The 13277-nt window shown below is 40.5% G+C and overlaps 1 protein-coding gene across 4 annotated transcripts in view; it reads right to left on the reverse strand.

Moving 5' to 3' along the window:
* Positions 1–13277, reverse strand: part of alk (ALK receptor tyrosine kinase) — a 352978-nt gene that overhangs the window by 126351 nt on the left and 213350 nt on the right. For all 4 annotated transcript variants that reach the window (XM_042387785.1, XM_042387784.1, XM_042387787.1 and 1 more), the window contains one exon: positions 3412–3616. In XM_042387785.1, the coding sequence (XP_042243719.1) occupies positions 3412–3616 (205 nt within the window). The remainder of the gene's footprint in view (positions 1–3411; positions 3617–13277) is intronic.

Genomic DNA, 13277 nt, shown 5'->3' on the forward strand with positions numbered 1-13277 from the left:
ACAGAGATGTGGGGAGTTTGGCTGAGCGAGTCTCCAAATGGCAGAGATGGTGTGGGTGGATGACAGCCTCTGACTACAAATGAGAGCACACAAACGAACGGTCTAATCCGTCACACATGTAATGAGAGCGTCCCTGCTATGCTCCCTTAAGAAGACACCAGCATGCGTGTTCGCATGAACACACGCACACACACACACACACACACACGCACGATAACGATAACATACTCCCACACACAGACAGCAACAGAGACAGGGGAGATGCATAAAGCATGACATTCATATGATTCCAATGCCCTTAAGAGATTACACAAACAAGCAGCATGAAACATGTCCATAGCAGCGGGCGGAGAGTTGCTCTTTGTATTCAGACTTCCTACACACTGACAACTAAAGCACAGCTATGCTAATAAAAGGCAACAGGCACATATGGATTCAAACACTCATATTTAATATTTAGAAACTTTTTGAAGGGAGTATTTTCAAGGCCTCTGTCACCCTATTTCTCTCAGTGTTAAACAGATCTCAGTGCAGCCTCCAATGAAAAGCCACAATGAGAAGTGCACAGACCTGGTGTTAATTAAGGATTAGTCACAGAGGAAGGTTATATGAATACAGGTATTGCTCATTGGTAGCCAGCTGCTGCAAAAGCAAATGGCCTGTGTTTTAAACAGCCTATCTCGCCCTTCTTTCCCAGCCAGCTCTCTCCGTCTTACAAAATCTCCATATAAAAAGGCTTTCAATGAGGGTGACATCATTTGATTCTGCTGTTATCTCTGCCTCTAATGCAGTGGTCGCAAACCTGTCAATTGCGATGGTACATCTTTGTGACTCTCCCCGTAGCTCCCGAAAATAACAGAAGAATAAATACACAAATGCATTAGGCCTGATTAATGTTCCGTTTTGCAAGCTCCTCTCTCTCTCTTCCCGATCCAGCTGTTGTATATCTTTCAGCGCAGCAGGTGCTGCATTAAAGTGACCAATGAGATAAGAGAAGAGTACCAGTACATTAACTGTCACTAACATCAATATATGGCGCTCATTACGGTACGTTAACTGTCGCAAACGTCATTATATGGCACTCGCTGGTGACATCCTGCGAGATAGCTAGCTAGCATGGCGGAGGCTCCACAAAAGAAGGCGTAAATGTACAATTTCCATCCAGAATGGGAAGAGGAATTTCTTTTTACCTTGGTGAAAGACAAGTGTGTATGGTTGTTGTGCTACCAAACACAAGCTGTCAAAAAGCTGTCAAACTGTCTAAAAGAAGAAATCTGGAGCAGCAACACAACACCAACCACCAGAAATTCAAACACAGCTACCCCCCAAAGAGCGCAATCCGTGCAAGGAAGGTTGACGAGCTGAAATCGGGGTTGAAGGCCCAACAATCGCTTTCCACAAAACCTGCTTCTCAAAATAAGGCAGCATCATTTCGTGTGAGTCATCTTTTGGCTAAACACAAGAAGCCTTTTAACAGATGGCGATTTATTCAAGGAGGCAATGGTCATTATCGCACAGGCTGTTTTCCACGACTTCCAAAACAAAGACGACATCAAAACTGCACTCTGTGGTGTAGCGCTTGGCTCTGCAACAGTGACAAGGAGGGTCGAGTCACTGTCAGAGGATGTGGATTGACAAGTGTTAAAGGACTCGTCATTCCGTGTATATTTTTCACCACAGTTCGATGAATCCCTGGATGTAAGGACACAGCTCAGCTTGTTGTGTTTGTCAGAACGGCTTCTCAGGATTCTACAACACAGGAGGACTTCTTCACTCTTGCAGTCAAAGGAGAGAACGAGATGTCCGGCAGTTGAGACGCGGCAAAGTGCTGCAGTGATTTGTTGACTTCCTGCCTGAGATAAAGATTTTTCTGTCGAAAAGGAACGAGCAGCACAAAGAACTGTCAGATGATGCGTGGCTACTGGACCTGGGGTTTCTGACAGACCTTAAACTGAATGCATTCAACAACAAGCTCCGATACCTGCCCCACATGATAAGAGCAGTGAAGGTGTTCAAGGCCAAGCTCGGTGTTTGGACCACACATCTAAAGAACGGGATGCTGACACACTTTCCCAACCTGGAGAAAATGTCACAGGCCATCAAAGAGAAGGATGCTTTTCACCCTGAGCAGTACTGTGCTCACCTGGACAGAGTGGCAACAGAGTTCAGTCGGCGTTTTGAAGAGTTAGACCTCATGGAAGATATTGCTATATTCGTCTCAAACCCATTCCTGCCCATTGATATAGAACAGATACCAGCCAAATTCTAGCCGGTATTTGCTTTGCAAAGTGGAAGTTGACATGGAAATGGTTGATTTGCAAAATGACAGAGCTGAAAACCAGATCAATGGACAGTGACTTTTAGAGAGAGTTTCCTCTCCTCACTGCATGTGCACTAAGAGTGAGTGCCTACTTTGGATCCACTTACCTCTGTGAAATGGTGTTTTCACAGATGAAAATAATCGAATCAAAGTACAGGAGCCACCTTACTGACAGACACCTCACAGACTGTCCCAGACTGACTGTCTGTAGCTACGAGCCAAACTACAAAGCTCTCACAGACAGTATTCAGTCACAGCCGTCACACCGACTTGAGTGAGTAACATGACAGTCTGCGACAGCTTTGCCTTCCGATGACATTGTGAAAAGTGATGCTGCATAAGACGGGACATAGAACTGCACTTAGCTTAAGTGCATTGACTGAGAATTTTTCTAGCACACATTACAGTTGTACTCTCTAAAACACTAACGGTAAATGTAGTAACTCTGGACTGGATAAGCATTAACAGTTCAAAATGGAACTTCAGAAGATGTGCTGACTTCAAGTGTGTTGATATTTTTTTTCTTTGTTGTCTACTTATCATAATGAAACTTAGAATTGAAGGTATGACATATTGTAAAATTCTTAAAGCAAGACAGCTATGGTCTCTTTGATATGCTAGTTACAGTGTTTCCTTGGATGCGTCAATGTGAAAGCTTGACTAAAGCATTTCATGTAATTCAAATACAATTAGTACAATAAAAAGCCTTGAGTTGGAAGTACATTCTGGGTTGGTTTGTCTCTCAATGCTTCAATAAGTAGATCTTGGCTTTCACCAAGGCTGACGACAGGGATTTTGTGCTTAAAAAGGTTGGTGACCACTGCTCTAATGGGACACATTTACACAGGTTTGGGAACAGAATATTCACAATGAAGCTTTTGGCTGGCACGCAAGTATGCACGTATACATGACTCCACCGAAATCCCACAAAGCTGGTAGAAGGTGCTACAGGAAAAGTTACAGGTGGAGAGCCACGAGCACCATGCACTGGTAGATGGGCCACATCTACTTCATGGAAGCTTGTTTTCCTTTTTGTAGTTCAAATCACTTTGTTCTTGGAAAAACTGTACATGTATAAAACACATGCTTACCCTGTGATGCGTGGCAGCGTGTCAGTGGAGAAGAGGGCGAGCGGCGGTTTGTCCCGCTCTATCAGCCATATGGTGTACTGCCCACTCTGCTTGGGGTGGAGGAACACGGCCATGTCCAGACTACAGGGGACTTGGCCACCCCACAGCCAAGGACTCAGCACCCAAGGGCCCCCAAAGGCTGAACTGTTCACCCAGAGGAACTGACCTGAGGAAAAGAGAAACACAAAAGCACTGTAGAACACAAAACAGTACCACAAACCAGGTGTAATTATAAGAAACAGACACTTAGGTTAGAGACGTATTCATCTTGTTAAAAGTGGACCAGAAGTGGAAAGAAAATGTTCAGAATTGATAATCTCATGAATGTGATATTACAGTATGTACAGAAGCCGGATGGGCAATGGGTTATGATTTTAAATAGTTTTGAGGCAATGGCTAAGAGGGGTACTTGATGAAAATGTATGAAATAAAGCTGCTTTGAAAAAGAGCAGTCAATGACATCCCTTTAACAAAAAAAGAATAAAAAAAAAGAAAAGAGGTAGTGGGTGAAAAATCAAAGCACAGTTTTTTTTTCTAGCTTTGATATGAAGTCCCATTTCACTTTCAAACCTATTGCGTTCATTCAAGCAGGAAGTTCATCAGAAGCTGAAAGTTGTGTGTGTGTGTGTGTGGGGGGGGGTGGGGGTGGGGGGGGAGCACAAAGAATCTCAACTTGAAAGGAGGAAAATCCATTTTTAATGCGCTCTGTTAAGAAAAGTGTACTGTTGATGAGGAGAAGCTAAAAAAAATGCAAAGCAAAAATCTTACAGAATAAATGATTTTTTATTATTCTCAGGGAGCGTTGGAGGTGAGCTGGTCCTGCCATTCCTGATTATTTTGTTTGTCACAGTGCGGGTCATGAGATGTGCTTGCTGCTGTGGTTACAGTTACAGAAATAAATCTGGGAATAGCTTTTAATGTGGGCTTGATATATTTGTTTCCTTTCATTTTTTAGTTCGTTTCCATTTCCAGACTACACTGTGGTCTCGGGGTAATGGTAAAACCAGCTTCCCGAGGGTCAGATTGTATTGAAGTGTACTTCTCTAACTGGGACACTCAAGTCCCCTTGTGTATGTCAGCTGTTGTACTCGAACAGCCTTTTGCCATTAGTTGTATATGCAGTTTGTATATTGGTGCTCAGAAAGATGAAGGATGGTAAAATACTTATAAGGCCATACAAACTTCTGATGTTTGTGGCAACATCACTGAAACTCTTTTTGAATATAATGCAGTCTTAAACAACATGGATCAGAGTCAGTTAATATTGTAGATGTATATGTGTATCTATATACAGTATAATATAATTAATTGTGCATACAGCAGCCTGTTTGCATGTATCAAGTAGAATTTGATTTCAACAAGGGACATTATCATCCACCGACTGAATCCAAATCCTTTCAAACACCGTACTGAATCTTTTCAGGTTTACCTTTCAACATTTGCAAGTAACTGAAGGCTGCGAAAGCACCAAAAAATCCTGCACTGAACATTTCTTTATGAAGTCTGAAGGCTAAAACGTTGTTAATGAAAAACAAGTGATGGACAGTTCTGTTGGTCCTTTCTCAGTCACAGTTTATGATCAGACGCACCTGCTCACAAGCTTTTCTAGAGTGTGAGAAGTTTCTATGTTACCTGAAGCAACTAAAGGCTAAAACAACTAGAGTCTAATCATCATTTGTTGGCTGAGAAGCAGAAACACTATAGTTTTAGTGGCGGCCTAATTCATGTTCACAACCTGTACCTACAACCTGAAAACGAGATGAGCAGCATAATATATAAAATGTTCATTAAATCTATCTGACACATTCAATTAGCTGTAACCTTCACCAGCTACTTATTCTAAATCCTGAAGGCCCTGACTCACAACTATGACGCTGATCCGATTCAAACCTTAATATGATATGAATCAAAGTGGGAGAATCTTAAATCGACATGAGGTGATCAGCTGATCATTTCTCTAGAGAAGAATCTCCACTCCGTAGGTCATTGCTAAAATACAGAAGTACACACAGTCCAGCTGTGGTCATACAGCAGTGTGACAGAGTGATATGTCTTCTCACTCACAAACAATCCCTGTCTGAAAACAGACACCAGCTGCAAAAAGCAAATTAACCAGAGAACAGACTAACTTCTAATTTTCATTCTACTTGCTACACAGAATTAACGTTCATCAGCTACAGCTGATCTAATCTGCTGCTGGTGATGTTTGTCAATTTAACCAGAGACACTGACAGTGGCCTTCTAATAAGAAGCCTACTACCAACATTTTTCCATTGCTCTTTGCTAATAAAAAAGATTGAGGAAAGAGAAAAGGTTGGAGTATTTTGCTGACCAGATATAAAATGGAACAAACCATTGAAACCCATCCCTGTTACTTCCTAGGTCAACCGTCTTGTAGGTCTAAAATGTTTGAATATCTGAAAGGCCAACGATGACAACAGTTATATCCGGCATTCAATTTGAGGACTCTATTATAAACATGAGCAGAAGGACCTCAAATCATTAGTCTGTGTCTGTACTTACGCCGATGTAGAAATGTTACGCCTTCCTTTTATCCCTCCCCAACATCCGATGCTTTCCTCCCCTCCCTTATCCCCTGAAGTTGCTGAAAAACGGGTGAATTTGGAGGCCTTGAAATTGGAGTGCTCCAGTTAAGCCTCATTTGCTCTCCTTTCCACATTTGCATGCTCCTTACACAGAGGGTCCAGACAATTTGGCAAGGACAGTCCGAGTGCTTACAACAAGTTTGCAGGCGACGTGGACTGCACACACACACACGCGCGCACACTCTACACACCCAGCAGCGATTTGATAGAAAGGTTTTAATACTCAGCCTGGAAGGGCTTTGGGCCTGAAGGCAGAAACCTATTAACTCTTGTTTCCCAGTCTGAATACGATGAAGAAATACCTGCTCGGGAGCAATTATCGACAGGGTACAAATTATAACCGTAAACTGCAAAGGAAAGACTGCAATTCCATTAGTAGATTTCTGCCTCAGCTTCACCTGTGAATACTGCTGCCTAACAGAGCTTGATGCCCTCATTTACTGCATCACAAGGCCTGCTTCCACCAACTGTCTGCCCCAATCTGCGTAGTGCAACATGATCATTGATGGGCTTTTAAGTAGTATTGAAAGAGATGATCATTCATAGCTTATATTAAAACCTGCACTGCATTGAAAAATCATGACACAAGAGATGGAAATCCATGCTGTTAATGAATATTTAAGACCTGCACCTGTATTTTAAGTTAGCTTTTCTTGAGCTTAGCCTTTAATAATGACCTGTGGGGATCTATTGGAAGTATGATGTTGATGATGGAAAAGATTTTCTCCAAAAACAATTACATGACTCTGTTGCTGGAAGGAACATCCAATAACCACTAATCAGGAAGGGTTTTTTTTTTTCCTTTTCTCATTTATTTTTAAACCACACTAGCACTTGTACTCTAGCTGGCCTGTTAATGGACTTTGTTGGAGGCAATTTCTCATTTATCTGTGAAGTTCAGACTTAGCATAATCAACAGTGTTTATAAAACTGCACTCAATTATTGTCCCTCTGAGGAGGAGGAGGCGGACGAGCCCCCAAAAAAAGCAGAACAAGAAACATTTCAATCCGGAGTGATGCTGCATTCTGTATCATTGAATCAAGCTGGTAAACACTTTTCTCGCTTTCTGTGCGGTTACAGATTCAATCAACTGAGGCTCTTGTTGACATAGCATACCAAATCAGGCCAACTGTTGGTGAGAGCAGAATTCCCTCAGATAATAAAGGCCTGAGAGAAGGAGGAAAACAAACCATTCAAATTGTATTCTCTGCCAAATCCTCTTATACAATAGCATAATGCATTTACCCAGGACCGGCACAAGCTTTTTGGGGTCCCAACAATTTGACTGCCTTACATTTTAATTTTCAACCCATTCATTGGCGCAACACAGTGACAACAGCTTCCACTGTGGAAAGATGGTGTGAAAGTATATTCAGCATGCTGACAAAAAGCCTGCTTGTGATAGTGTATTGTTGTTGGTTTCTGCTTTAAAATGATTTATATTCAGTAGGTGATTAAAATGTGAAAACTGGAGTGAAGGAGGATGTGGCAATGATTCAGCTTTTAAGGAGAAAAAGAAGAACTTGTCTACGTTAGGACAATTAGTACACTCCTTATCTGGCAGGGTTAAAATTATTGGGTTTATTCTGGTTAATAATTCGTCCATCAGCGTAACAGTCAACCAATCCAGTCCTTTTGCCACAAAATCATTTGTTGAGGCCAAATACAACTCTCATATAAAAACCATCTGATAGAATATGAAACAATCGATATACTGTTGACAAAAGACATGTATGACAAACCACTTTGCCCTCTTAGAACTGGGTTATTTTCAAACGCAGTGGTCAAACTAATGATACAGACACAGAGGATCAATTTAAAAAAAAAGCTGAAAAATGTGTTGACATTATCTAAAATCTATCTAAAATTGTCAGGATGTTGTTTCTCAGGTTGCCAATTGCTTTATTCACTAATAGCACTAAAATTGTCCCACCCTGCTGTGAGAATGCTGCACTGTGTTTGTATAGTGTGTTATTAGTACATAGCTAAACCCACTCATGCACTGTGGTTGTGGGGATCTGATGTCACGTCACACTGCAGTCAGGTTGTACCAGAAGAGCAGGTAACATGTTGGGTAAAACTAATCAACTAAACTAAGCTTCACAATGTGTTGCTCTGTCTTCTCCTTCAATCACAGTCCACAGATGTACATCTCTACAGTCTTCATAGGCAAAAGACAGTAGAATGAGCTAAAGTGTTTTTTCACTGCAACACCAATCATCAGATAAGACAGAAGCACAAACAAAATGTGCATAATTACTGAATAATATTAAATCATGTGAAAAAAGAAAACAAGGCTAATCTGAATAACTGAATAACACCTGGCAATGTTCAGCCGTTGCAGCTTTCTCTCAGTTACTAGCTAGATAAGAAGAAGCCAAAACATGATAGAGAGCAGTGCAAAAAAAGCATATTAACCATCTGGAGTGGGGAGTACTGCACACTGCTTTTTTTTTTTTTGGTTCCATTTTTGATTCATATGAGTGATTTCACAATATTTTACCTGGTGTTTTTTGTTTTACAGATGGACTCTTATGAAAATGAGATACAAGCAGAGAGGGACACGGTGTGCAGGGTCATGGTCTCTGCTTCCCCTTTGTGAATAGCGTGCAGCTAACTGAATAACATCAAAACTGAAAATTGATTAAAAAATTGCACACACTTTTAATATGGCCTCAGTGTCTGTTTCAAATGATAGAAGAGTTAACATGAAGACAGATGATTGGCCTTAATCTACACCCTGTCTTCAGAGAAACTACAAGTTCATGCAAGTTGGAATTTTTGGCTATTCTTTCTCACCATTTAGAATATCTGTGATTGTAAAAGCCACTTGGGGATATACTACCCAGTCCTGCATATTTCTAATTTGGTGGATTAAATGTGTATTTCAGTCTTCAGACACATTTAATTGTACAGTGCTGCATAACTAGAAACCAGAGTTTAGTAATCACTAGAGACATAAACACATTTGTTTCTTCCTCACAGCGTTGCTCTTCTGTCACAGGGACACGTCCCACGGCTGCTGCTTTGTCCCAACTTCTGTTTTTCTAATTTTTCATGTATCATTAGAAAATGAGCTGGTATTGTCTCCCATGAAAATTACACACAGACTTGAATGTAAACAGGAGAAAATGCAGCTTCTTTGTTCCAATAAATGTCTTGAGTCTTGAACTCAGTAAAGGATTCATTGTCTATCCGTAACTGTTGTTTGTTTTCTGAGCTCTTTTCACTTTTTCAAGCTAATCTTATAATACTGAAGTTGTAGTGCTTCACCCCTCTCTGACATGTAGGCAGGACTGCACGACTGCCCCTTTGCCCCTTGATGCCAAGGCGTATTTTATGTTTTTCTTTTCTTTGTGAAGGCCTGCTTGTAGCCCTTATCAAGAAGAACATTTAACAATTCATAATAATGTAGCTATGAATCAACTGACCTGGCTGCCCTCACATGATGACCTTTCACCTGAGGTCATTTGTGATGTGCCCTAACGTAGCTGCAACCCAGGATGCCAGAGACAGATGCTCAGAGGGAGAAATAACTTAATCATTGGGATTTTATTTCACTCTAAAAAGGGGGAACTTCAACTGCTGGTAAGTGGGGTTTGCAGAGGTATTATGTGCATGTTGTTTGGTGTATTTTACAGTGAGTGTTTATGTTTATTTGTCATGTCAGCTTAGATGCAGGTAACTATGTAGTTTCACTTCAACTACCTTTTATATGTCTTTGCAATTGAAACATTTAATAAGTTTTCTGCCTTGCGCAAAGCGGATAGTCACACAAATAGTCTAACAAACTGAATGAAAACATAAACACATACAGATTCTGGATCACCACTATGGAGCAAACTTATGGCCCTAGTAGATTAGTAGACAGGGTATGAAATGTCACTGTGTGTGTGTGTGTGTATCTGTATCACATTTTCTTTTATTAATCATGATATTTCATTCTGCAGTGCAAAGATGCCCTCTAAAGAGAGGAGGTTAAAGCAAAAAAAAAAAAAGAGCTGCTTGAGGCTGCTAAAGGCAGTGGATCCCTGACCAGCTGGGTGACAAAGAACACAACAGGTAAGAATAACACAGTCTTTACACTGCAAAGATATTCAACTATAGACAACAACAATATTAAACACTGTATTGTCATGTATTAGTTCTTTAACGTTTTCTATCATTACTTAGGGTGGGTTTATTATTGATTAGGTGCAAAGGCTGTTAATTAAAGAATAGATTAATGTTGCAATAGCAAATTGTGCCTTGTTCCCAGATGGATAGTGAGTGGAAAGTGATAGACAGATGAGGAGATGGAAGGAGGGAAAGAGGAAGACATTGAACCAACAGAAAGTGTGCAGAGAACAGAAGCTCAGGAGAAGGAGACTGAAAGAGGCCGTAATCAAACCTACTTGGACTACAACACCCAACTGATCCTGCTCATGTCCTACAATTCAACATAAAGTATGATGAGCAGCAACAACAACAACAACTGTACAATGTATCTCATCAGGTAAAACATCGGCTCCTTTTGCTTTGCATCACACTGATGATACTCAACATACCATGAAGTGATTATAATGTGGTAGAAATGCATCACTACAGATATATTGTTTTTAGCAGCATGGCTGATCTGCATAACAGCTGGAGTTCATAGTGCTGTAAGAAGTGATAGAGAGGTAATAAACATGAAGACAGAAAGCTCTGTTTGCTGGACGGTTTGATGTGTCATCACATTCACTTTATGGATGTTTCTGCTCTTGTTTCAAAATGGTATAAACTTTTTTTTCTGAGAGATGTCAACAGATAAGTGAATGTTTGGATCGCTGCTTGTTTACTCATCATAGCGTCTGCTGTTATAATGACAGGCAATGATTGCAAATATCATTTTCATGATGGGGCTACGCAGACAGGAATATTTAAAATGCTATATGATGACAGTAGAGATCAGACAGCTGAATGTGATTTTGTGCTGCTGAATAAAACTGCTCTGATTTCATTATATTAAGTCTCAATTGTTAACTAAAAGAACACGTTACTGCCAGAACACACACACACACACGCAATAGAGAGCAAATCATAGTCCCCATCCAATTTCATCAGGTGGGGGACAATGATATAGTTCCATGTTACATTCTGTTTGAATATGAGTTGCTATAAATTATGTTGGTGTCTGGTGTTTTAACATCTTGCTCCATTTGCCCCTTTTTAACTTTGAGCACCTGCCCCTCTAAAGGTCTCTGCACGGCCCTGCTCTCTGATAATCAGCTTTGATTTAATATGATAAGGTGATTTATGTGGAGATTTCCACAGCCTTCCTACATGATATATTAGCCTACTTAAGCTGGAGTTATTAGGCTGCAGCTTTGTTTGTTGTGCAGTAGTGACTCCCAGGAATCTCAGCCAACTACACCAATCATTCAATGTTCATTTTAGTTATTTTTTTATTCCAAGGCATTCGACAATATCAGGACCACCGATTTGACCGATTCACTTTTGTTTTTTTGTTGTGTGCACCTCAACAGCTGGAAGGTCTTATGTTGTTGTGACCTCGCTGAGCACTGACAAAAAGACCTTGATGTCAACAGCAACGAAGTACAAAAGAGCAGGAGAGTAGAGGGCACAGAGCACCGAGGTTCAGCAGGGCACTCCACTGAAAATAAAAGGATGTGGTTGCTGTGATGTGCTTGACTCAGGAGCCAGTATATAATGAGGACAATCGTCTACCACCCAAACCTACAAACCCGTGCATAATAATAAAATGTCAGCACTCCAAAGAAAACAATATCTATTATTGATTATTCAAAAACAGCTTCTCTTCAAATTAGGGCTTGGAAGAAAATTACTCGTCCAACAAGGATACTGGTATAAAAATAAACACATTTTGTTAAAATGTTTGGACATCATCACACTCATGAATTCATTAAGTTCCATGGATAAAGATGCAGACGTATAATGACAATGACTGAGTACAGTAATGTTACTCTCACTTACAGATGTAATTTCTTAATTAGAAATCTGAATTTCTTCTCAATCAGCGTGTTTACATGCAGCAGATCAGTAACCAGATTGTTCTCCTACTCACAAACTTCATTTGGAAGTGTTGCTTGCTGATTTTAACTGTATTTGAGACGGAACTTTTTTTATGTGTGTGTCAGAGAAGGTGCAGGACAAGCAGACAGAGCTCTTCCTCACAGCGCAAAATGTGTGTGAATTGAACAAACAGTCAAATGCAAACCAACTTATTTAGATTTCCTGGAGGCTACTTTGAGTCAGTTTCAGTTTTAGTCTGACTTTGGATGGAATTATGCTAAATATGAAGACGCATCGCAGCGTGTAATTACCTAATCAGCCACTCTCTTCTGTTATTTTCCCCGTGTGAAGTCCTTTGTCAGGCCCATGAATCTTTCTACACTCCTCTCTGTCTAACAGTCTACCTACAGCCTGCGTTCAAACAACTTTATCTCACTCAAGTTTCTGTCAATCCGCACTAATTCTGGCTCCAAACTCTTCAAACATACTGCAACATGACCTGAAAAAACACCGCCTTCACCTCACCAACCTTATAACACTACCACTCTTCATTAATATACTCAACAATACGCTTGTGCATTCTTGTGATTGCTTCTAATTTTTACCATCTGCATATATGGATATTCTCACCAATGTTAATATATACCTGTTGTTTTGACACTATGTAATTAGCCACACTTGTAAAAAGATATTCCTGTTCATTGTTTTGGAATGATTGACGGTGCCATCTTGGCCAGGGGTGTCATTTATAACCGCTGCATACGCACAAAACAGGGTCTGATAGAGGTGCACGTCATTTCCTACACAAAAGTTGTAATCATATAAAAACAAAGTTGACGGGAGAATGTGAGCGCTTGTACTTAACCTCTGACCCATGTGTATGAAGACTGGCGATGCAGATGGTGAGATTGTATACTGATCCTCTAACACATTTAATTTCACTTCATATCACGTTAATTATAGATCCGCTGTATCATAAACGTTCAAACTTGCAGTGTTATTTGTGCTTGTAGTGAGCTTTAACTATACACGGCACCTTTTAATCTTAAAAAACATAATCCAACTCAAATCTCAAATCTAAGTCCGCTCAACATTTCATCAGTGCTGTCTCACCCGGAGTGCAGAGGAGGTCGGTTGTAGAGCAACGCAGCAGCTGCTGAGATGAATGATGTCAGGATGTGACAGGTGGCAGGATTCAGGAAAGT

Source organism: Thunnus maccoyii, chromosome 16, assembly GCF_910596095.1.
Source record: "Thunnus maccoyii chromosome 16, fThuMac1.1, whole genome shotgun sequence".
In the NCBI taxonomy this organism is placed as follows: domain Eukaryota; kingdom Metazoa; phylum Chordata; class Actinopteri; order Scombriformes; family Scombridae; genus Thunnus; species Thunnus maccoyii.